Genomic DNA, 26,239 nt, shown 5'->3' on the forward strand with positions numbered 1-26,239 from the left:
AGCAATTGAATAATACATTCGTTTGTAAAAATGAAGTTTGAAATGAATGACAAGGCTGAGATTAGACCGAATAAAAATTTCAATGTCTTAATAGTTGAAGCAGGTGGTGCTAAGAATTTGTTATTCCTACTAAAATATTGTAAGAACTACATTGAAAAAGTGAGGAGACCACGACTTGGTGTTGGAGATGCTTCACAATTCAAAAATATTTAAAGGCTTGATATATAGAATTTAAAGGCTTTTTGTTATGGATTATGTTGCAAAAATATATATATAGAATTTAAAGGCTTTTTGTATATTTTGATGTTTTGATTTGTAAATTTATTTGCAGTTTTTGTGAGTTTTTAGCTTAGTTTTGTTAATCTTGCAGTCAATTCTTCTACACCACCAACCATATAAAACATATGAAAATACTCTCCACGGTTGTCACATAAAAGAAGATTTAAATTCAATTGCACAAGTTATTATAAAGATATAACAATAATTTCAACATTTGAAGTTGAAAGATTTGTATTTAAGTATATTAGGTTTACATAATTGAACCCATTTATTATTCTCTACATAGGCATTATTGCTGAAACTCTTGTAGAAGACATGAAATTGACATAACAAATTTGATTGCATATATAGCCATTTAAAATAGCAATGTCAAAAGCAACAAAATAGCTCCATCAAAAGTGATTCCCTAAATACTATTACATTTTGCATTACAAATATAAATAAACATCATTCTACATTTTGTGATAAACAAAAGCATTCTACTTTGAAGATTTATAACATTTTCATCTACTCCCAATTTGATAGTCTCCTTGCTTGTTCTTGTAAGTCACAAAATAACTTCCTTAACATATTCATGAGCTTTATTTATTGTCTCTTTTACCCATCTCATTCAGGAATCTGTTTAAGGAGTGATCCCCATTGAAAACAACTACTAATTGAATTATTTCACCTCTAAAATCGGATAGCCCTCCATTTTTCCTTTGCTTCATTAATCCTAATGGCATAACATTAGACAAATTCTCTGCAATGATATCCTAAGGAAACACATTGAATTTTCTGCATAAAGTTTTTATCAAGTTAAAAAACTTGAAAAACAAATTATGAATAGGAGGCCTGAACTGAATATGTCTATAAATTCTTGTATGCTCAACTAATAATTAAATTCTTTTTCCCCATTCTAAGTTTGCTAGATCATGGGGTATAATTTTTGTTAAAGAATTTGGTGACACAATGTTTAAGAAATTTGGAAAGGAATTGCTGTCACTAGCCTCACACTGAAGGACACATATAACAAGTCAAGATTTCCACAAGAGATGAAAGAATACCACAAAATATAGAAAGAAAAATTAACATATGTTACCTCCACCTCTTGTTTACACGCATTTCTTTCTTTCTTGCCTCTGATCTAGAACTTCTTTGCACCTCAAAGATCACAACAGCGCCTACAACCTACATTCACAAAAAATGGGGTGTCTCATGACTCACAAACACACAACTCAAGTCCACAAACAATCACAAAAAACTAACATATATGGATGTCAAGCAAGTGGTGTACATGCCTTCTACCAATGAACTAAATACTAAATACAAAGAATGAACACCAAGCAGTAATAATTTATGCAGTTTCCTGTATGGTTGACTTGGATAAATACACATTATTTTCAACAAGCAATAAGCCAGTTATAAATTTGAATATATATATATATATATTGTACACAGAAATGAAGCATCCCAAAGCAAGATAGGGAACAAGATAACAAACTGTATAAAAGAAATACACATCACTTTACAAGAACCCAAAAGCACTCTATACAACAAGACCCTTGAAACCAACTCAAATGAACCCCCTAGAGGACAACCAATTATGTACCAAAATACCTTAATTATCAGAATATATCAATATGATATCAAAGTGCAATAAATTATGACATTAACTCAAGCAATAATGAAATGTCAACAAACAAATTACTCAAAATTTCAATTATTCCCCCCAGAGGGCGGCCAAAACTGCCAAGACCTAAGGAGATGCATATAGTAGAACACAAAGCCCACCATTTCCCACCTAGTAAGCAACAAGTTACTGAGTTGAAACAAAAATAAAAAACAGAGGAGGACACAATACCAACACTCAACAACAGTAGCCAAAAAAGACCATCACAGTAGCAAACCAAAAACCATCACAACACATGTAGAAAAAATAACACCCCAGGCAAGGCAACAACAGCCAACAAAACCACCAAGTGCACTTGTAGAAAAGATGTCACTGCAAGGCAAACAACAAACTCAAAATTCAAGTTAACAAATAGGATTATTTAAAATTTCAATTATTTTTGAACAGGATCAAATGACGATGCAATCAAACTCAGAATAGTTAACTTAGGTGAAATTAAACTCACAAGTCATTCAATAAAATATATTTGTTTTAGTGCTCAAAAAAATTAACTCACAGAAAAATCACTGAAGATTAAAAATAATCAGCAAAAGACTAATCGGTCTGGGCATATATAACATAAATTAATTGCTATTTGTGAATCAGAAAGAGGGCTTACTATTAATTACGTCAAGAGTTTTCCCCTTTGTAATCATTAGAACCAGAGCGATTATGGTTTTAGAAAGCAATGATCGACGGTGGTTTCGGAAAGCGATGGTTGACGGTGGTGAAGGTAGCATGGGGATAGACGAAGGGGTGTGTTGAGATGTCTTATTTTAATTTTAGATTCTGTAATTAGGTTTTGCGTGAATATTTATTTGGGTGTAAAATGCGATTAGTTCTTCTATAATCCTACCATTTTCTATTAAATAAATTTGTTTTGTTTGTGATGTTCTTTCAAATTTATAAAATTATATATGATTTATGAATATTAGCATTTTTTTAGATTTTTTTATTTGTTTAACCCAGTATATTTATTCTAATTATCACCTGAATATGTCACAAAAAAAAATTTCATTAAACCCCTAAATATAAAATTCTTACATCTATCCCCCAAATACACTATGAGACCTTGGGAGTGGGCCCTCTAACTACGAGCACCAATTATTAGAACTCACATTAGCTTGTCCCTAAGGCCCAATCCCAACCCAAGCGCATAGGACAATATGAATCTAAGCTGGTAGGGTCGTACTAATGTACCTGTTTTACAAGCTTTACGAAGCTTGTAATATGAAGCCAAGATTGCTTGGAAACTAGTGAAATGAAGTATTTAAATAGAGCAAACTACATTTTTCTATATATTTTTTTTTTAAAACCAGGAATTTCATTCCAATGAATTACATTACTCAGAACAAATTTTAGGTTTAATGATTAATTTTATAATTATTAAATTAAATAAATTAAAATTAAAATTTTTATATATTATTAAAAAATTTTAAATTTATATTTTCTTATGTATAGAGTTTTCTTTTTTGTCACTCAAATTATTTTTCATAATTTTTTTATTTTCCATCTTTGATGTCAAAACATCACACTTTTCATCCAAATTATAATATCGTTAATAAAAATCTATAGTAAAAGGTCAAAATTGTCATTTTCATATCCACCCGAGGAGTAAGATTCCATCACCATCACTACCCTCATTACTAATCTACAAATGAATAAAACTATAAATATAAATAAATTATACAAATTTTTTTTTTACAAAATAAAATAACAATTTATGATTAAATTATATAATTATTTATTTTTTATTTTAAAATCACTCAACTAAATATTATTATATCAGACTATATGATTAAGTTTTTATAATTTATGTATATATGTAGTATTACTCTTAACTAATCCAATCGTAGTTAGATGGGAGAAGATGGAAAAAATAAAAGAGGAAGAAAATAAGAAAGAAAGTGGAGCAAAAGAGAATGGGCACGTTCACTGCAATCCATAGTGAGGAATTCACCATGGAAGACGAGAAGATGGAAGAAATAAAGGAAGAAGATTAGAAAAAGAGTATGAATAAATAGAAGAAAAGATAAGATAAGAAAATTTTCCATCTCTAACATTGTGTAAAAATTTTTTTCTTTGATAAAATTTGATTTTAAGTGAAAAATTATTACAATAAAATTATGTATATATATTTTTGATATACGAATATTTACACATATAAATATATTATAATATGATTAAAAAATTTTTAAATTAATGATAAAATAATTCTCAATTATATAACGATATATATATAAAAATTATTATTTATGTGAAAAAATGTAATTTAGTCTTTAAACTAGTTAGAGTAAATAATATGTTTGGGACATCAATTTGTCACATTAATATTAGTTTTTAAAGAATAGTTTGCATAATTAATTTATATATAGACAAATTAATTATACAAACTATCAGAGTTTTGCTTTTTTTCTTTTCTTTTAAATTCAGATTCTAGGCAAGGATTAAGATTCCAAAAGCCTTTGTGAATTTGTCAAATATTCTTTTAAAAGGCATATGATTTTGTGTAATTTTTAATTATTTTGGTTATCTATCTTTTATTATTAATATTATTTTATTTTATTCATTAAATAATAAAATTTTTAATAATATTCTATTATCAAATATAATATTTTATTATTATATATAAAATATAATTTATACCTGATGATTTTTTAATTGTGTTTAAGTAAAATAATATCTTAATATTTTTTTATGAGTGATAAGTTTCAATAAAGCACAATAATTATTATATATGTTAATTTTAATAATTTATACACAATAGTCTCTCAAATAATTCATATTTTTGATAATCTTATATTTTTTATAATAAAATATTATCCAAATTAAATACACTCTTTTTCTCATTTTATCTAACACGATTGGCCTGTTCTCATTGAAATTTTATTAATTTATAAATTTGTATATCTATCTTGGGTTAAATTCACGTGGTTACATGGCATACAACGTTGTAGAACATAAGATGATTAAACTCAGAACAAAAATATGACTGAAAAAAAACTTCACTTCTTATTTTTAGAAATACACGAGAGTTCACTTTTATACAATAAAATTCCCATTAAACAATTGCTAGTTGTTGACAGCTGTCAACATTCAATCTTAGCCATTCATTGGAGATCATATCCAACAATGACCTAACCTTTACATCTGAAGAACCACAAACAACAGTAATTGCTTATGGAAATCGCATTATTAACTCTCCAAAACGCACCGTATCGTTAAAGCTAAAACTCTGCCACTAACACTACAACTTCACTCTGCTTCTGCTACTACAATCAAAGTTTGCTCTTTTACATCCTCCCTCAATTCTAACTAAGAAATAGTTAGAATTGTAACAAAAAGAGTAACTCAAATCGTCCAGCAGCTCTCTTAATTCTACTTAACTCAACTTCTTTACAAATAATCCTCCCTGCAGCTCACCTGAATTTTTGTAATTTTTCTTCTAGCAGCTTCAGTTTTCGAAAAGAAATTCTTTTGCATTGTCATCTTCTCCTGTAATTCTCACTACTCGAAGTCTATCTCTAAGTAACTCAAATCTTATAGCTGACAGTGCTTTAATAAACACATCAGCTACCAGATGTTGTGAAGGCACATATTGAATTGCCACAGATTTAGAAACCACTTGCTCACGAATAAAATGCACATCCAGCTCAATGTGCTTTGTCCTTCCATAAAACACAGAATTTGCTGCCAGTGAAGCAGCACTCATATTGTCACACCATATTACTGCTTGACCAAACCACTCCAAATCCAATTCACTGAATAGAGACCTTAACCATGCAACCTTTGTAGCTGCTTGACTGAGTGCCCTGTATTCTGATTCAGTAGAGGATAGAGCCACCACTCTTTATTTTTTATAGCTCCACTGAACCAGATTACCTCCAAGGTAAATGCAATACCCGCTTGTGGATCTTCTGTCCTCCAAGTTTCCAACCCAATCTGCGTATGAAAAAACCTCCAAATTCAATATTGAAAAAGGCTTAAACATCAAACCATACTCTAGTGTACCTTGAATATATCACAACACTCTTTTTACTGCCTGCCATTGAAGTTGTGTTGGCTCCTTCAAGAACTGACTTAGCTTGTTTATTGAATAAGAAAGATCAGGTCTGGTAAGGTTCAAATATTGTAGTGCACCAATAACACTTCTATACATCATTGGCTTATCAAATATAGGACTATCTTCATGAAACAATTTGCTACCTACGACCATAGGTGTGGAAACAGATTTGCAATCCTACATGTTCACCTTATGCAAGAGATCAGAAACATATTTTGTTTGGCTCAATAGAAAACCTTTCTAACTTCTCTTTGCTTCCAGACCCAAGAAAAAATTCAATTAACCCATATCTTTCAATGCAAATTGATTATTTAGATCAGTTATTAGCCTTCTAATAAAATCAAAATTTGGCCTTGTGAGCAATATGTCATCAACGTATATGAGTACATATACTACTGATATGCCTTATTTAAAGACAAATAAACTAAAATTAGCCACTGAGTTCTTGAAACCTTTATTTATTAACACCTGTTTTAGTTTGTCATACCAAGCTCTTGGGGCCTGTTTTAGGCCATAAAATGCTTTCTACAATTTGCAAACAAAACCAGGTCTCAACTTGTCTTCAAACCCTTCTGGTTGAGTCATAAACACCTCCTCTTGCAAATCCCCATTGAGAAAAGCATTGTTGATATCAATTTGGTGAATTCTCCAGTCAAAAACCATTACCAAGGTGAGCATAACTCTTATTGTTGTTGCCTTTACCACTGGGCTGAATGTATAAAAAAAATCCACTCATAGAATTTGTTGAAATCCTTTAGCAACAAGCCTGGCTTTTAGTTTCTGAAGAGTTCCATCAGCATTCATTTTCTTCTTAAAAACCCATTTGTGATCAACAACATGAGTAGCCTGAGTAGGTGGTACTAACACCCAAGTTTGGTTCTTCATCAAAGTATCAAACTCTGCTTGCATTGCTTAAACCCATAATGGATTAGCAAGAGTATCTACTACTGACTTAGGCTCTATAATTTGTGACTCTACTGTATAGAGTTTTGGTTGAGGCAGACTACCAGGTTTTTGCCTGGTGACCATAGGATGAATCGAGCAACTTGGTGCTTGAATAGGAGCTAGATCATGACAACTCTTACAATCAACATTATTATTACACCTAGACTTAGTTGTTGTACTCTCATACACACCATGAACATCAACTTCCAGATTAATAGTAGTGAAAGTGTCATTCGAATGAAGTGTTTTAGGAGATGTATATGTGTAAGAGATACTTTCTGAACAAGATTTTTCTGAATTTGATAAAGAAATGGACAAATCTGATGACATTTTAGAGGATATGTGTTGATCCTTAGAGGTGTCTTTGATACTATTAGAAGAAGGATCTGTGACAAGAAGGATTTGTGAACTAACAAGGGGATCAACACTAGGGAATTATTGAGTCATGTCAATAGCTTCAGAGAACTTTTCAGTGCTTTTTGAATTCACCTCAGGAGTTATATTAGGCAAGTATTCAGGAATAAACATACTCAAGGTTGGAACAATTTCAGTAGACTTAAACATATGGTTATTGGCACATTTGGTTGCAAAAACAGAATCAAATTTAAAAGGATACTTAGACTCATCAAACCTCACACTGGCAGAAATATAAATTTTTCCACTTAGACTTAAGCATCGATACCCTTTATGACTCAAACTATAGCTTATGAAAACACACGTTTGAGTATGAAACTCTAGTTTATGCTTATTATAAGGTCTCAAGAAGGGATACCTAGCACACCCAAAGGCTCTTAGTAGTTTATAATCAGAAACTTAATTAAACAAGGCTTGATAAGGAGACATAAACTCAAGAACAGAAGATGGTTGCCTATTGATCAGAAAAACTACTGTTTGGAAGGCACACCACCAATATGACAAAGGCAAGAAAGCTTGGGCTAATAAAACAAGGCCTAACTCAACCAAATGTCTGTGTTTCCTCTCGGCCCTCCCATTCTGTTGATGGGTGTATGGACATGGATGTCTAAACTCTATCCCATGAGCCTACAAGTAATTCACTAATGGTCTATACTCTCCTCCCCAGTCACTCTGAACGACTTTAATTTTTTTGTCAAACTGGTTTTCAATTTTTTTGTGAAATTGGGTAAAAACTTGATAAACCTGAGCCTTGGATTCTAAAGGATAAATCCAAGTGAATCTAGAAAAGTCATCAACAAAGTGTATATAGTACTTGAACCCTTCTTGAGACAATATAAGGGCTAGTCCTCATACATCAGTATGAACTAAATCTAAAGGTGTTTTGGCTCTTGAATGAGAAATAGGAAAGCTTGATTGGCATCTCTTACCATATTGACAATCCACACAAAAAAAATTCTATTCTCAACATTAGTAGTAGTCAACAAAGTTTTGAGCATCTTAGTGAGAACTTGTTTACAAGGATGGCCTAATCTTTTATGCCACATCACAAGATCCACTTTATTAGACTAAAAAACAACACTGTTTATTTAGTTTGAAACATCAGACACAATTTTCAAAGATGGAACATATGACTGACCCTGAACAGATGTTGTAATAGGAATAATAAGCTGATATAATCCTTCCTTGATGACTCCATGAAGAAGCACTTCCTTAGTTTCCTTATCCTTGACAACATAAACAACATTAGCAAATTCAACTAAGACAAAATTTTTAGTAACAAGTTTAGAAATGCTAATAAGATTTTTGTAATTTTTGGTACACATAAAATATTAAGCAAGGATATGGATCTGTTTATAAAGCCGGTAGGAAGAGTAATATAACCTATATGTGTGATGGGCAAGCATTCACCACTGCCAACCTGGAGCTGTTGTTTTCTGATGTATAGAGAGCTAACATCTATCTTACTGAAATCAGAGACAATATGATCTATCGCCCCTAAGTTAAGGTACCAACTGGGATCATTAACCATTTCAGGAGTTGCAATAAAAGACTTTGCTGAGATACTAGCATGATTAGTAATTGTCTTGCTCTCACCAGACTTAATACCACTATCCTCTTGTAATTCATTTTCAGCTAAAAAACTAGTCTGATTCATTGTCTTTCCACTGATTGGCTGAGAATATGCCTTTTGTCTTACTTGAAAGTTACTAGCAACTTATGACATAAACAGAGCAGTTGCTGATCTCTGAATGTCATCTACCTCATTCTGTTGTCCACCACCACTAAAACCTACAAGCAGTTTGGTATTTCCAATGTATGTCACATCAAACCTATGATAGCAGTAAAGGGCAATGTGTCCTGTTTTTCCACACACTTGGCATACAACTTTTACCTTCTGAAAATTTCAACCTTTAGAACTTTCACCATTTATATTATTGTTCACTATTGACTCAGAACTGGTTTGAGTCATATTTCTCAACCTTTCAGTGCTTCTATCATTTTGACTCTTCCAAGACTCTACAATATTATTTCCCTTAACCTGACCAACATAGTGAGCAGTGCTACCACCAAAAACATCCAAATTCATTACACTATTCCTATTAATTCGTTGCTTAAATTTTTGCAATAAGAATTTAAGCTCAGCAACAGTGATCTTATCATTTCCAGAATCCAATTTTGAGTACACATGTACAATAACTGGATCAAACTCAGCACCTAAACCATCCACTATAAACGCAACTAATTCACCTTCAAATATAGATTAACCACTTGCATTCAAAGCACCTGTTATTTCTTTCATTTTCTTTATATAACTACTAACACTCATAACACCTTTTTTCATAGTTTGCAAAGCATTTTTCAAGTGAACAACTCGCACCTTAGACTCAGTAACAAAGAAACTTTCTAATGATTTCCAAACATCACCAGCAGTTACACACTTAGCTATATGATCAAACATGGACTCTAAAATAGACGTTAGTAACCAACTTAGTAACACCTTTTCACACTTCTTCCATATAAGATATTCTGGATTAGACTGCTTTGTAGCGTTAGTTTCACTCTCATTTTTAACAAAAATAAAAAGAGACGAACAAGGATCTAAACCTATCAAATAATCTTCCAAGCCGTGTGCACCTACTGTGAATAGTGCCTAAGTTTACCAGAAGTGAGCTTTGTCCTCAGTTAGCTTTGGACTCACGATCTGAAGGCCAGAAGTGGACAAGTTCCTGAATTGAGGTGTTACACTCATTTGAGAGACTCTGCCACTGTTGTATCAACTTAAGGACTCTGGACTACAAGAATCAAACACAATTTCAGCCATTGACGCTAGTCAAAATGGCTCTGATACCAAGAACAAAAATATGACTGAAAAAAAACTTCACTTCTTATTTTTAGAAATACACAAGAGTTCACTTTTATACAATAAAATTCCTGCTAAACAATTGCTAGCTGTTGACAACTGTCAACCTTCAATCTTAGCTCTTCATTAGAGATCATATCCAACGATGACTTGACCTTTACATCTGAAGAACCACAAACAACAGTAACTCCATATGGAAATCGCATTATTAAATCTCCAAAATGCACCGTATCGTTAAGCTAAAACTCTGCAGCTAATACTACAACTTCACTCTACTTTTGCTACTACAATCAAAGTTTGCTCTTTTACAAACTCCAACCTAGACTGCCTTACTCTTTCCAAATTATTATCTCCAAAGCTCAAAGACCATATAGACATTAATAATTAAATGTCATTCTCTTATATATATTATATTGTTTTATGATCTAATAAAGTCTATCCGACTTTGGATACTCCATTGACCGAATTATAAGTTGGACCAAATGCACTTGCTTATTGAGCCAATTACGCAAGACAATAAATTAATCAACTTTGTAATAAATAAAAAATGTACTTATTTTAGGTAATAGATTGATCAGTTAGTCTGGCTAGCATAAACATACATACATACATACATACATACATATATATATATATATATATATATATATATATATATATATATATAGGCCAAAAGACTATGTCCCATCCAAAGTATCCTCCAATCTCAATTTCTATCCTTTAACTTAAAAATCTCATTTATTTACTTATAGATAGTTAAAATTAACAAAACCTTAATTTCGTAAAATTTTATTTCTTTTTTTCCTCTAAATCCTTAAAACTAACCATTCTTTTATAAACCAAGTTTTAAAAAATGACATTCCTCCCTCCCCTAGGGTTTAGTTTTCAAACTTTGACACCATTATCGGTAATCTCTCCCCTCTAGAGCTTCATCTCCCTTCGATGATCTCTTCTCTCAACTAAACATTTGATCGATGTCAAATGAAACCAAGGATACGAAAAGTTTCATCGAGAAGATGAAGATAAAGATCTTGTATTTGTTTAGGAAGACAATTGTTTTCCTAGACGAAGTTGTGTGGGAAGATAATCATCTTCCCAAATGAAGACAAGATCTTCGTCTTCCCAGATGAGATCTTCATCAGTTGACATTTCGAAAGAGGGGAGAAAGACTATCAGAGCATGGTGATGCGTCAGAGAATCTTCATCGCCAACATTTTAAAAAAGGGTAGAAGAGCTTCATCTAGAAGATGAAGACAAAGATCTCGTCTTTGCTTAGGAAGATGATCATCTTCCTAGAAGAAGTTGTATGGGAACATGATCATCTTCCCAAATGAAGACGAGATCTTCATATTCTCATATGAGATCTTCATCGATTAACGTTTTGAAAGAGAGGAGAAAGACTGTCAGAGCATAGTGATGTGTCAGAGAATCTAAAAAATGACATTCCCCCCCTCCAAGGTTTATTTTTCAAACTCTAACACCATTGTCGACAGCGTGTCCCCCCTAAAACTTGATCTCCCTTCGAGGATCTCTCTCCTCTTAGCTGAACACCTAATCAACGTCAAACGAAGTTGAGGATACAAAAAGCTTCATCGAAAAGATGTGTGGAAAGAGGATCGTCTTCCTAAACAAAGATAAGATCTTAGTCGATCAACATTTTGAAAGAGAGGAGAGAGACTGTCAGAGCATGGTGATGCATCAGAGAATCTTTATTGTCAGTGATGGTGTCTAATTTAGCGACAAAGATTGAAAATTAAACCCTAGAGGGGAAATGTTATTTTTAAAACTTAGCCTATAGGACAAACTTTTAGTTTTTAGGATTTTGAAAGAGAAAAAAAATTAAATTTTAATTTATTTTTAATATTACAGATGAAATGACAATTTTTCTCTTGAACTAACAGATTTAACCCCCTATGGGTAAGTATTTGAGATTTTTATAGTTAAAAGATGAAATCTTATGAAAACAGGATACTTTAGGTGGGAAAAAGTCCTTTGGCAATATATATATTCACAAACAGAATCCCAGTTAGTAAATATAGGAATGAGAAAAAAATGGCATGCTAATTATATGGTTATAATACGATGAATAATGAAAAATACGTTTGTAAAAAAAGCTTCTAAATACATACATATATATATATATATAAAAGCAAAATCTTAGTTAGTAAATACAGGAATAAGAAAAAGATGGCACGCTAATTATATGGGTATAATACAACGAATAATGAAAAATACGTTTGTAAAAAAAGTTCCTAAAATTTACATACGGAAAAAATATAGAATGTGCATATAGGAGTTTAATACAATACATCATCAATAATACATTTCTAAAAATACGATAATATCATAATAATTTTAGTATTTTTCACAAATCTCCTATTGAAAATCAATATAACAATTCAAATGTAAAATATTTAATTAACTATTAAACCTAATTTAATAAAATACTTAATTAAAATTCTGTGTACAATAAGTAACATACCAGTCAATTGGAAAAAGTAAACAAATTAATCAACTTAGATTTTAGACTTCAGATCAGAGTGAATCTTTGCACAAGCCACAAGAGAGGAAAACGCAAAATTAGGGTTAGGAATTAAAAAAATTGTCATTGAGTTTTTTTTAAATGGTAGTGGCATTTTTGTAAATAATTAAAAATAGGAGGGATAATTTTGTACTTTAAGTTTAACCAAAAATTCAAAAATACGGCAAACATAAAATGTGATGTATAATTCGCATTTAACATGAGAAGGGTATAAACTATACGTTTAATATGTTTTAGGTTCTAAAATTCTTTTGAACATGTTTAATATGCGAATAATACGAGAACACAAATAATACACATATTTACTAATTAGGGCAGAATAATGGTACCTCTTGTTAAAAAAAATATAATATATGATTTGATTCTTGAATATTAATCAGTTATAATCCATTTACTTCATCTTTATAAGATTATAATTCCTTTTTATATTACATTATAATAGTATAAATTGTACAACTTCGCTCGATTTGTCTCCCTTTTGTTGTCTGAGTGTCTATCATCATCATCCCAACATCTCTTGAAGTCATCTAACATCATCTTGTCAAAGTCATTGATGAATCTAGCATTGTGGTTGAGATAGATGAATTATGCAATATCCCCTGAGTGTCGTTCGAATGTGATAAATGGGTAGTCGTTTGAGCGTCAAACAAAAGATGAGTGGTTACCCTTCCTTCTTCTTCAATCATCAATAAAAATAGGTGAGGAAAGTAGACTTCGATAGCGAGAGAAAAAACCTTAAAAATTTCAAATTATAAAGAGAAAATTGTGACTTTTCAAAGTTGATGTATGAGGTAAAAATAATTTTCAAAATTTTGAGAGAGAGAATAAGGTAAAATTATATATTTTTAATATTATTATTAAAATAATAATTTTATTGTTAACAAAAAAATAATTTAAAAATAAATATTTAAATTTTTTATTTATTATAAATATAATTTTAAATTTTGATTAAAATTTGAATGAAAAATAAGCCCCCTGCCCCCTTTTAATTTGGTTGTCAGTGGAGAAGTAATAAACGTGCAGACCTATAACACGCTAATTGTGGAAAAGTATCATAATACGGACAGCTTGTGGAAAAGTAATAAGAGCAGTACTATGTATACATATTTTTGGTACATAATTTATGTATATAATGATGTGTTATCATATAATTAGGTGATTTTAAAACATGTATCATCATATGATAAAGAAACATCTAATAATATGATAACACTTTATATGTGTATACAAATTATGTACCAAAAATAGGTACATATAGTTTTATTGAAGTAATAAACGTGTGGACCGATGACGCGCTAATTGTGGAAAAGTAAGACAATACTGACAGCTCGTGGAAGAGTAAAATGACAAGACAACACGAATAAAGCTAGAGCTCTGTACAATTTTTAGAATCGAATGAGACTAAAAACTGTTTTAAATATTAATTTTGATTGAATCGATTAAATTGTTTGAACTGATTGATTCGATCTAATTATATATATTTTATATATTAAATTTTATATTATACATATTTTTTATAATTAACAAAATATGTGGCATTGAACATAAATATTGAACATAAAATTACAAATTAACAATAAAATATTAACTTGACAAAAACAATTAATCAATTACAAATTAATAATAATAAATTAATCTATTATTAAACAATAAAAATCATAACATAAATTGACAAACACCAAAATCATAACACAAATTCACAAGCACTAAAATTCAATACCTGTTAAGATAAAATTTAAAATATTACATGTTGCCTTGTTGCCCAAGTTTCAGGCTATTCTTTTTACAGATATTTTATATTCCCAAATTATCGCCCCTGATATTAGGGCATATCAATAATTGCGTCAGCAATCAAATAATTCATCTGACATGTCAGCCAATAAAAACGAGTACATGTCAGCTTAACCACTTGAGAGAGTGCATTTGTCAAAATAAATAGAAGTAAATTGTAGATTTGTTTAATTAACTCCCACTCTTATTCCCGCTCATTTTTAATTTTTGGCCGATCTATTTTTCAAGTTTCTTAACTTTGCGGGGCCATCTCCACCGTCCACTTCACGAGCGCAGAAACTTACACTTCAATATTTTATTTTAACCTCCAACAAAAATGAATTAAACATTCAAAAATTTAAAAACAAACATTTTAAAAATTCAATATTCATTTGTTTCACTCTCTCACCACTCACCAGTTAACAGAAACAGTTAACAGAAAATTTCTACTAGTCTTCGCAACTCCACTCTCATTCTCTCTTTGTAATTCTCTCTTTACCTTGAAGAAGAAGAAACAACCAACTCACCATAGCAGGTCTATATTAGCAAATAAATAAGAGGCTTAACAGCCTAGGTACTTGTATTTAAATGATGGTGTTGAAGACTCAAATAAAAAGAAAAGAGAAAGAATTTCACATCTAATAAATAGAATATAAGAGAGTGGTACATAAGTGTTATAGATTGAATCTTAACATAAGTCAATTGGTTTTGTGTAATATGAGTTTCAATCTTCACACTTATAAACTCAATATATATTTACAACATGGTATCAGAGCACGAGCCAAACGATCAACTGAGCCGATAGGTAGGTTTAACAGTTTAGGTGTTTGCACTTAAGCGGGGGTATTGGAGGCTCAAATAAAAAGAAAGAAAAAGAGTCTCACATCTAATGAATAAAACATAAAAAAGTGGTATATAAGTGTTGAAGATTGGACCTTAACATAACCCAATTGGTTTTATGTAATATGAGTTTCAATCTTCACACTTATATATCCAATATATATTTCTGACAATAAAAAGTAAAAATAAAAATAAAAATGAAAACAATCTTCTTTGCTTTTATGTATCAAGCCATGTGAGTTCACTGACACATTCTCTTCTCCTCCTCCCCCTCCTTTCCGTCAATCGTTTTCTCATTTGCCGACACGCCAATTCGACTTAACTCAATGGTGTCATCATCAGGAGCTCGTAGCAGTTCACCGTTCTCGTACTGTAAGCCTTCGAGTATGTACTCCTCCACTTCATCTTCCTCTTCATTCATGAATAACTGTCTCATGCCTTGCTCGTGCTCGTCCTCTGCTTCTTCTCACTTCAATTCGGGGAATGGATTGTTTTCCAGTGTATTTATAGTTTTTATATGAAATCTTGAACCGGAATCCTCCTAAATCGATTAGACTGCGGTTCAAATGAGAATCAGTGGTTCAACCGCGGTCTAATCCGATTTCAAATCTAAAGTAGTTATGTTTTCTACAGTATTCATCTATAGTGCTGGTTTATAGTCTATCCGGTTCAATCGATCGGTCCAGTTCGATTTTTCAATCCTTGGCTCTAATCACGTGTTGTACTTTTCACATTTACTTCAAAAAATGATGTGGCTAAAATGAAAGTTTTACACTTTTTCAAGTAGGGTTGGATTCCTTTCGTAGGTATTCTAATTTTTAATTTGAGTTTGATTGAATATTAAATTTATTTTGATAAATAAAATAAATTTAAATTTATTAAAGTTTAAATAAAAAATTAAATTTATATTTATAAATAAAATTAATTTAAATTAATTTAAATATTTAAATTTAAATTGATTAAGATATACTCAAAGTTAAATTCAAATTGGGTTGACTGATTCAATTTGATCAAACCTCCTTGCGCAGAGATTAGAGTAAAACTATTGCACTTCAAGGCTTGCGGTATCCCATACCGGCAGACCCTATTGTAAGAAAAGGAATTTTTTTTTTTTTTAATTTTTGTAATTGGTGGAAGTTAAACCCGATACTCTGTAAACACACATCATCATACATTTTGATTAAATGTGATTTGAATTTTATATTTAAATATTAAATATAAAATCTAAAAAATATCTCTGGCAGTCCAATTTATCTTTTTGGCAATTCTGATTTTGTTTACAATTCAAACCAAATTTCTTCAATACTCTAGAACCATTAATGTGCCATGCTGACGTTAAATATTCAAGGCATAGATGTAAGCAAAAATGGTTTATAATTTATTAAAACTTTAGTTAATTACTCTACTTTTCATATAAATTTAAGTATTAATTTAATTTTAATTTGCTTGTCCGTGGAAAGAAAATTTGTAGTTCAAAATCCAACAACCACCGCTCCATTGCTTTTAACTTTTTGACTCCAACCACCGCCGTTCTATATATACACCTTTCTGTTTTTAACTGATTCATATTGAAATTAATTAGCTTCATTTGTGAGGAAAGAGATGGAACCAATATCAACTGGATCTGATGCACGTTTTAATTTTCGAATAGTATTTGTTAATTTTCTCATGGCCAAAGGACAATTTCCCACCCAAGTTTTAATGAAAGGACAAATTCTCACTCATTAACTTTTAAAACCCAAATACCCACTCATTTACTGTTATGAATAGGGGTAAAATTGTTATTTAATTAAAAATATTAAAAAAATAAAATCCTATAACATTTTTCCTCTACTCAAGGTTTGAAAAATTGCCATTTTCCCCCTAGGGTTTCATTCCTTCTCCGACAACATTCTCCAGCCGACCTTTCGTCTATCAACGCTCCCTCTAGCTTCCATGACGAAGACACGGTCATGAAAAGGCACAAAGATAACAATTGGAAGCAACGTTGTCGAAGATTCGTCGTGCAATGGATCGTCTGGAAGCAACATCTGGCACCAACAATCTTCGACCAAGATTCAGGGTTTTGGACCAAGAGGAAGAGAGAAGTTGGAAGGGAGAGAGAGAACGCGATCGGAGATGGCAAACTCCGCCGTCTCTAATGATAGTTTCAAAACCCCTAGGGGAAAAAAGTGATTTTTCAAATCTTCATGGGAGGAAAGCAGATTTATAAACTTAGGGGGAAATAAATTATTTTTTATAAAATAACAATTTTATCCCATTTCATAACAGTGAATAGGTGGATATTTGAGTTTTTGAAAGTTAGCGGATGAGAATTTATCCTTTCATTAAACCTTGGGTGGGAACTTGTCCTTTGACCTTTTCTCATTCATACAAAATTATCTCTTTGATGGGTGTGTAGTTTATTATGTGCATACGTGGGACAGATGAAAATCAGTGAGGGAATCAAGCATATGCAAGATCTAGTTGAATGGTGCAAGAACAACTCAAGCCTTGAAAATGATGGAATCCTCCATGACACCATGACCTACCTTCGATCTCTTCAACCACAAATACAGGTAAACGTTATGAAGTGGTTGATTTACTTAATTATGAGGACACAGTTTCTTTCTGCTTTTGTCCGATCTGAAGTGACATAGTTTCTTCCTTCCATTAGGAACTTGAATGTGTAGCACAGCAGGGAGGAGCAGCACCTACATCTTTCTATGTCCGTGGAACATATCTACAACGTGGGCAGGTTCTTCATTAATGTTGTATTAGAAATAGTTTATATGATTTTATGTTAACCTAGGAGGAATAACACTTGCAATTTTTTTTCCTTTTATTTATTAAAAACACAAAGGTGATTGAATCTTTAGCACGGCAGGGAGACGCGTTTCTATCTAATCCCCATGTCAATGAACAGGCGACCATTTCTCTCTCTCTCTCTCTCTCTCTCTCTTTTAATTATACAATAGTAATGTTTTAGTGAACTTGTTTTCATATAATTAATTATTATAATATTGCCTCAATTAAAGAAAAATAAATATATTCAGTTATTTGCTAGCTGGGTGGTCACGTTAAATAGAAAAATAAATAATATTTAGTCATTTGCATCTTATTATTTATTAGGTGAAAATTTGTTTGTATGTTATTAGGAAATCGCTCAAATAAGAAAACAAAATACCAACTTTGGATCTATTCTAAATCATCAACCTTGTTCTCTTTGGCATCATTGATATTGTTCTCTCCGACCATCACTTACCTTGTTCTCTCTAGCCATTACTGAGACGAAGACGACGAATTGTCATCGTCTGAGAGATAATGACGATTCTTCATGTTCGTTTTCATCTGATAAATACGAACATCTTCATCTCAATGGTGGTTGGAGAGAACAAGGTCAGTGATGATCGACGATGAATCAGGATGGAGAGAGAAACCGAGAGGAAAAGAAAACATTGTCATCATTGTCACTATCTTTAGCTACTGACATTGGTGATTAGAAAAATCCTAAAAAAAATAATTATTTTTCAAACTTTGGATAAGGTGAAATTGTTAGTTTTTTAAACTTAGAGGGGACATGTGAAACATTTTAGTTTTTTTAAAAGATTTTTGCAAAATAACAATTTTACCTACAACAATAACAACAAAAATTAACAAATTGGTGGGTGTATAAGTTTTTTAAAGTTAATAGGTGAAAACTTGGAAAAGAGTAATTTTTGGATGGGCATAAGTCCTCTGGCCACAAATCTTTTCAAACTAAAATATTATTTTGGCAATGTTATATGTATATATTTTAAATACATAAAAATGGTTACATAAATAATGCATTATTATGTGATTGAATGTTATTAAATTTTTAATTCAAATCACTTAATTATATAATAACACATTATTTATATACCTATTTTGTGTATTTAAAATGTAAATACATAATTTTATTGATAGTGCTTCATACTTTACTTCAAAAGATCATGTGGCTAAGATGTAAATTTTATGCTCTTTGAAATAGGGTTGGATCCCTTCGCATGTATTCAAAACTTTAATTCAAGTACAATCAAATATTAAACTTATTTTTATAAATAAATTGAATTCAAACTTATCAGAGTTTGAATAAAAGATTAAATTTTTGTTTATAAATAAAATAAATTCAAACTGATCTAAATATTTAAATTTAAATTGATTAAGATTGACTTGAAGTTACACCCAAATCGGATGGGCAGATTCAATTTGATCAAACCTCCTCCCGCGGAGTTTAGAGTAAAACTTTTGCATTTCAAGGCTTGCACTATCCCAGACCGGCAGACCCTTCTGTAAGAAAAGGAATTTTTTTTTTTTTAATTTTTGTAATTGGTGGAAGATAAACCCTATACTCTGCAAATACACATGATCATAAATTTTGATTAAATATAATGTGGATTTCATATTTAAATATTAAATCTGAAATCTAAAAAATATCTCTGGCAATTCTGATTTTGTTCACAATTCAAACCAAATTTTCTTCAATACTCTAGAACCGTTAACGTGTCATGCTAAAGTTAAATATTCCAGGCATAGATGTAAGCAAAAATGGCTTATAACCATGATAGATAAATTTAAGGATTAAGTTAATTTTAATTTGCTTGCCGGCGGAAAGAAAATATGTGGTCCAAAATCCAACCACCGCCACTCAACTGCTTCTAACTTTTCGACTTAATAAAGGCTAAAAGACAAAGAAAGAAAGAGGAAGGAAGCAACCACTCACTTATTCTAATCCCTATATGTAACCGCAAGGGTGCCTCTTTGTTCTTCACTGATTCACAATGAAATTAATTAATTAGCTTCATTTGTAAGAAAAGAGTTGGAAGCAATATCCACTGGATTTGATCCTCTTTTTTATTTTCAAGTACGTATTTGTTTTCTGTTCTCATTCTTACAAAATTATATATGTGTGTGGTGCGTGTAATTTATTATGTGCATAGGTGGGAAAGATGAAAATCAGTGAGGGAATCAAGTGTTTGCAAGATTTAAGCTTCATATTTGTATGGAACTAGGCAAGGGTCACTTTGTTTCTAAGCTTCATATTGAGTTAACTAAGGTTTATTTGTAGGGAAGGAGATGGCTCTAATAACCATTCAGATTGATCCTCAAGATTATTTTCAAGTAAGTATTTATTTTCTCGCTCACGTTCATACAATATTATATCTCTCTTATATGTGTGTGTAATTTATGTACGTAGGAGGGAAAGAAGAAAATCACTGAGGGATTCAAGTGTTTGCATGATTTAGTTCAATGGTGTAAGCACAACTCAAGCCCTGAAAATAGTGGAATCCTCCATGAAACCATGACCTACCTTCAATTTCTTCCACGACGAATACAAGTAAACGTTCTAAAATCCTTCATTGTTGAGAACTGGAATTTTTTATCACCACAAAACTGGTGTTGTGGTTTTGATTTTCTATTTTATTATATTATATACTCCAAGAGTAAGAGTAAATATTTAATTGAAATCATATCAAAACAAATTAACTATTTTTTTGTTTTAATTCAAGAAAATAATGAAGTGTTCAATTTACTTAATTATGAGGAATCATACTCTACTGTTAATGTTTTCGTTCCTGCTTGGTCCGATCTGAAGTGACATAGTTTCTTCCTTCCATTAGGAAATTGAATCCGCAGCACATCAAGGAGGAGCAACACCTGCATCTTTCAATGTCCATGGAACAGATCTACAATGTGGGCAGGTTCTTCGTTAATGTTGTATTAGGAATAGTTTATATGATTTTATATTGACCTATGAGGAATAACACTTGCAATTTTTTTCCTTTTATTTATTGAAAACACAAAGGTGATCGAATCTTTAGCACGGCAGGGAGATGCATTTGAATCTAATCCCCACGTCAATGAACAGGTAACCATTTCTCTCTCTCTCTCTTTTTTAATTATACAATAGTAATGTTTTAGTGAAATTGTTTTCATATAATTAATTATTAAACATATTGCCTCAATTAAAGAAAAATAAATACATTCAGTTATTTGCTAATTGGGTTGTCACGTTAAATAGAAAAATAAATAATATTTAGTCATTTGCATTTTATTATTTATTAAGTGAAAATTTGTTTGTATGTTAACAGGAAATCACTCAAATAAGAGAACAAAATGTCAATTTTAAACTTATTCCAAATCCAGAGATTAATATGGGGATGAATAAAAAGCAAAAATTGAGGTCAGATGTTTGGAATTACTTCACAAAGTATGAAAATAAAGATAAGGAGGTTAAGGCCCAGTGTCAATATTGTAAGAAAGATTTTGATGGATCAAGTAAGAGTGGAACTACACATCTCAGAAATCATCTAAAAAGTTGTTTGAAAAATCTAGATAAAGTAACAAATAAAGTGAAAGACATTATTGTGGTTGATCAAGAGCTAAATCACTCTAATTTGGTGCGAAAGGTTATTAAATATGGGTAGAACAGCATAAAATACGATATAATTAAGGTTTATGAAGAAGAGAAAAATAAGTTGTATAAATATTTAGATAAACTTCTTGGTCGTTTTAATGTAACGATTGAAGATGATGCAGAGAGCTTTGATATTGAGTTTGTGAAGATTTGGTTTATTGATGATAAATGGAAATTGAAAACGAAGATTATTTATTTAAAGAATTATGATAGTGATGAAAAAACCTTAAATGAAGACTCTTTAAAGCGTTTGATTCAAGATTGGAACATAGATAAAAGAATTTTGTCTATGGTTGATTACAGGAGCAATCCATCAGAAGATATGGTACCTCAGCTTACCAATTGGCTTAATGAAAGAGCTTCACTTCCTTTCATCGGGAATTATAAGACATATAATGATTTATTATTTGATTTTGAATCGAAAGTAGAAAATGTGATGTGGACAAGTGGTGCTTTGTCCGAAGTGTGGGAACTCAAAAAGTACTACATGACATCATCAAACAAATATAAGTTTGACTTAGCGGTAAAACAAGTTGAGTCCATGGGTAAAAAAGTGACTTCCAAATATAATGATGATTGTTTTCTATATGATTTCAAATTGCTTGATTGGGCAATGGGATATAAAGAAGTATTTTGTGAACTGGAGCGCATAGATCCTGATTTCAGGTCTTCCAATTTTGATTGGGATGACGCTACTTCACTGCACAGTTTTTGGGTAGTGGTTGAAGATATAAAAAATGATCTTCAGAAACTGGGAGATTCTAAGTTGGCAAACAAGTGTTTCCCTATGGTTTATGACATTTTTTCAAAAATGCTACAGTTCAAAAATACTGAAAATCAGTACTTTCGCCTTGCTGCATTACGTTGCAGAAAAATTTTTGATGAATGTTGCAACAACTTTAAGTTGGTAATTATAATCACAGTGATTCTGGATCCAAGATTTAAACTAGATATTGTAGAGCGTTTCTACAATGAAGTTTATGATAATGAGGGAGACTTACACTTCAAGAAAATGATGGATGATGTTACAAATATTTACAATGAATATGCGAGGGATCTCAACAATTCTTCCATGGTGAGAGCAAATGCAAACGAGACTGCTTCATCAAAATCAGATTTTGACCGCTATTTGACAGATTTCAAGGTTCCTCCACAAGAAGGCTTTGACATACTGGAATGGTGGCGTGTGAATTCTCCAATTTATCCAACAGTAGCTGCGATGGCTCGAGATTTCTTATCCATTCCTATTTTTAATTCTCCTGATATGTGGTCTGAGGCTGAGGATGGCTTTGCTGATATTTATAATGGTAATTTGGATGATGACTTAAAAGATGCTATGATATGTACAAAAGTTTGGTTGAATGACCGTGATTGTATGTAATGAACTTGTTGAAATAAAAATCTATGTTTTATTTTTCCCATGCCCTTTCAACAAATAATCGTGAAATTAAAATTAATTAAAAAAAGGATCAATATTTTATAAAAAATAAATATATATAAATAATTTCTTTTATAAATAAATTAAAATTACTAAAAAATAAAACACCAGAAAATATAAAAAAATCAAATTAAAAAATATAAGTTATCACCACAAAAATCTATTTTAGAAAAACAAAGAGATCATAGTGATTGCAAAAATAAATGATTAAATTGCTCCAATTGCCATCAAAGAAAAACCGGTGACTAATCATCAATTGAATCACTTAAATACGGCTTGTATTGCTAAATAGTATAATAACTATTACAAGGATTTTTTTTTTGTTAGAAATTACAAATAAAGATATGTTTGACCAATTGTTAAATGAAGAAAAATATATTAATATGCATTTCTTCTTGTAATTTATCATGTGCTTCACAGAATCTCTATTTTTCATTGTTTTAGATTAAGTTTTAAATTATATAAGCATATTATAGTTTTTACTTTATTATTTGAATTAATAAATATAAATAAATATATAGAAAAAGATGTTGCAATCCCAAATATAATTTTACTTCACTATTTGAATTAATATTAAAAATAATATTTAAAACCAATTTTTCATTTAATTATTAAATATAAAATCTAAATAATATTGAAAAAAACCTAATTTTGTTTGGTGGAAAACACACACAAATATATATATATTCTTTGAACACAAATTAAATAAAAATTACATCATCTTCCCAACTTTCATAGGACCAGGAGAAAATAGTCCAACTATTGAAACAAAAATTGATTTTATCTAGATTAGATAAGATCATTGATCTCGATAAAATTGATTGAACTGACTAATTTGATCTAACCTAATATATCCCTTGTAAAAAGAATAAAAAGAACCTGGGAAACTTAAATAAAACTTTACATTATTTTATCAATAAGCTTTTTATCTTTACATTAAAAACTTAAATAAAAAAATTAAAAAGAATAAAGATTCAACGCCAAATTAAAGATGCCACCCCATGACAATAACCAAAACCACCAAGCAATTACCACGGCCACTGATCGCCCACCAACATCAGAATTCATATAAAAAGGGAGAGAAAAAAATATAAAGTTTAGGAAGTCCTGAATACGAAGACTTCGTATAATAATTTTCTATGTTAAATGTGCTAATTTTAATCTGTCATGATTATATTCCATTGAATTTGAGTTGTAAAATACACAATCAGCAGATGGATACAATAGTAATTAAGTATAATCTTGATGGAATTAATATCACGGTTTTAATGAAATTAATACTAAGACTTCTTAATTAGCGAATAATTTTATATTATATTATGGCTGTGATAATTAAGAGTGAAGCAAAAAGAGCAAAGAACAGTTTTTTCCCTGCTCTTGGATGTGGCAACCTGAGTGGTGGAAGTTGATATTTTCGCAGGCTGTGTTATTTAATTACATGATCACATATTATCTACATATTTGATTATATACTTAAATGTGTGTACACCAACCCTTGTAACATTTATTAGTAGCTAATAGTAGATTTCAGAAGTAGCTAATAGTAGATTTCAGAAGGCAACTATATGAAATGAATTTTTTTTGGGGGAAAAAAATGTGTAGACAAGTGAGATCGGAGGCCAGAAAGTACAAAAGAATGCATATAAATAATTGAAGCTTGGAGGCGAAATTCCACCCCTCTTCATCCACTAAGCCGGGGTCAACTTATTCACTTTGAGAGTTTGCTTTTAAGTTGATCAATATGGCAAAGTGGAGAAGAAATATATTTGTATTTGACAAACAAAGCTAAGTACATGGGGCAAGACGGTGAGTTCTCATGAAGGCCTTCCAAATAAATGGATTTTTGATGAATTAGAGGTGCTTGGGGGTGCATTGGGGTATGAAGAAGCATTTTGTGAGCTTGAAATGATAGATCCTAATTTCATGTTAATAAATTTGACAGATGAGAGATGATATAAAACAACACTATGGCATATGAGTGTGTGCTGATAATTTGTCCAGAAGCAAATATACTACTGAAAGTGCATATTTGCCAAGGCTTGTGACGTATACGAAATTACTTCTATGGGAAGAAAGTAACAAACTAACAATTATTATGTACGTGAAATAGCATCATCTATCAGAGAGAAACATTTATTTGACAAGCTAGTATCTAACACTGGCAATGCCTATTTCTTCCTTTCTTTTCTTGGGTTAAGTATGTATAGACAAAGAAAAAGGACAAAGGGACTTGTACAATCAAAGCTCGCCGAAACCACAAGCGGCAAAGACACAGGAGAACAATACGATCAACAAGACAAACTTGATTCTCTCTTGAAAACCATCAAAAGCAGGCCAAAGATAGGATCAAGAGAAAGCAAGCCCAAGGAAAGGAAAAAGAAGACCAAAGCAGGCCAAATAAATCAGCAACAGACAGTCATCCCAAAACCAAAACAGACAGCAGGGAAATACAGGAAACCCAACATCCCAAGAAGAAAGGACACCCAAAAGCAGGAGGCATCCCATAGACCAATTGGAAGCCAAAACGCCAAAACAGGCAGCAAGAGGAAAACAAAGACCTCCTTGTAAGGAGAGCAGCCATGAGTGCAGATCATGAAACCACCATAGGGCACACCAGGTGACAGGCAAGCATAGCACGCAAGACAGAAAGGAGCAGACTGAACTTCCAGAGCAGAGGAATGAGAGAGCAGGGCTCCAGGCAACTTGGGAAAAGAGAACTACCAGACACAAAGGCTCCAAAGACAAGGGAGGAGGGCAACAAAAGCAGTAACAGCAGCCAATTCAAGGGCACTATAAGAAAATGGTTTTTAACAAGAGCAAAACTAGTAGTTAAAACTCCATTTCCCATGGTTAAAGATCATTAACGACAGGAAAAATCATGTCGTTGACCATCGTTATAACCTCCATTGCTAAAAGTATTAATGACAGGAAGAAAAGTCTCATCATTAATATAAATAACAAAATGTATAAATTTTGTCATTAAAAATAGTAATATCAACAATAAATATCTCCATCA

The 26,239-nt window shown here is 31.3% G+C and overlaps 1 protein-coding gene and 1 long non-coding RNA gene across 7 annotated transcripts; one reads left to right on the plus strand and one right to left on the minus strand.

Annotated features, from left to right (window-relative positions):
* Window positions 1-600: 600 nt before the first annotated feature.
* Window positions 601-2,830, minus strand: LOC123195882. Of its 2 annotated transcripts, XR_006497537.1 has the most exons (3): window positions 2,550-2,793; window positions 1,361-1,449; window positions 601-1,056 (listed from the first exon to the last, which is right to left on the minus strand). It is a non-coding gene; the product is annotated as an uncharacterized LOC123195882 (long non-coding RNA). The 2 variants fall into 2 exon arrangements; XR_006497536.1 differs by having other exon boundaries at window positions 601-1,449; window positions 2,550-2,830.
* Window positions 2,831-20,116: 17,286 nt separating this feature from the next.
* Window positions 20,117-23,206, plus strand: LOC123196199 (zinc finger BED domain-containing protein RICESLEEPER 3-like). 5 transcript variants are annotated; one of them, XM_044610117.1, is made up of 6 exons: window positions 20,117-20,231; window positions 20,436-20,488; window positions 20,565-20,705; window positions 20,989-21,069; window positions 21,174-21,236; window positions 21,460-21,831. In XM_044610117.1, the coding sequence occupies exons 2-6, from the start codon at window positions 20,444-20,446 to the stop codon at window positions 21,793-21,795; spliced, it is 666 nt and encodes a 221-aa protein (XP_044466052.1). In that variant the 5' UTR covers window positions 20,117-20,231; window positions 20,436-20,443; the 3' UTR covers window positions 21,796-21,831. The 5 variants fall into 5 exon arrangements, with proteins under 5 accessions (XP_044466052.1, XP_044466050.1, XP_044466053.1 ...); XM_044610115.1 differs by lacking the exon at window positions 21,460-21,831 and adding an exon at window positions 22,089-23,206 and having other exon boundaries at window positions 20,124-20,231; XM_044610118.1 differs by lacking the exons at window positions 20,117-20,231; window positions 21,460-21,831 and adding an exon at window positions 22,089-23,206 and having other exon boundaries at window positions 20,251-20,488.
* The last annotated feature ends 3,033 nt before the right edge of the window (window positions 23,207-26,239 follow it).

This window comes from Mangifera indica, chromosome 14, assembly GCF_011075055.1.
Source record: "Mangifera indica cultivar Alphonso chromosome 14, CATAS_Mindica_2.1, whole genome shotgun sequence".
Taxonomy (NCBI): domain Eukaryota; kingdom Viridiplantae; phylum Streptophyta; class Magnoliopsida; order Sapindales; family Anacardiaceae; genus Mangifera; species Mangifera indica.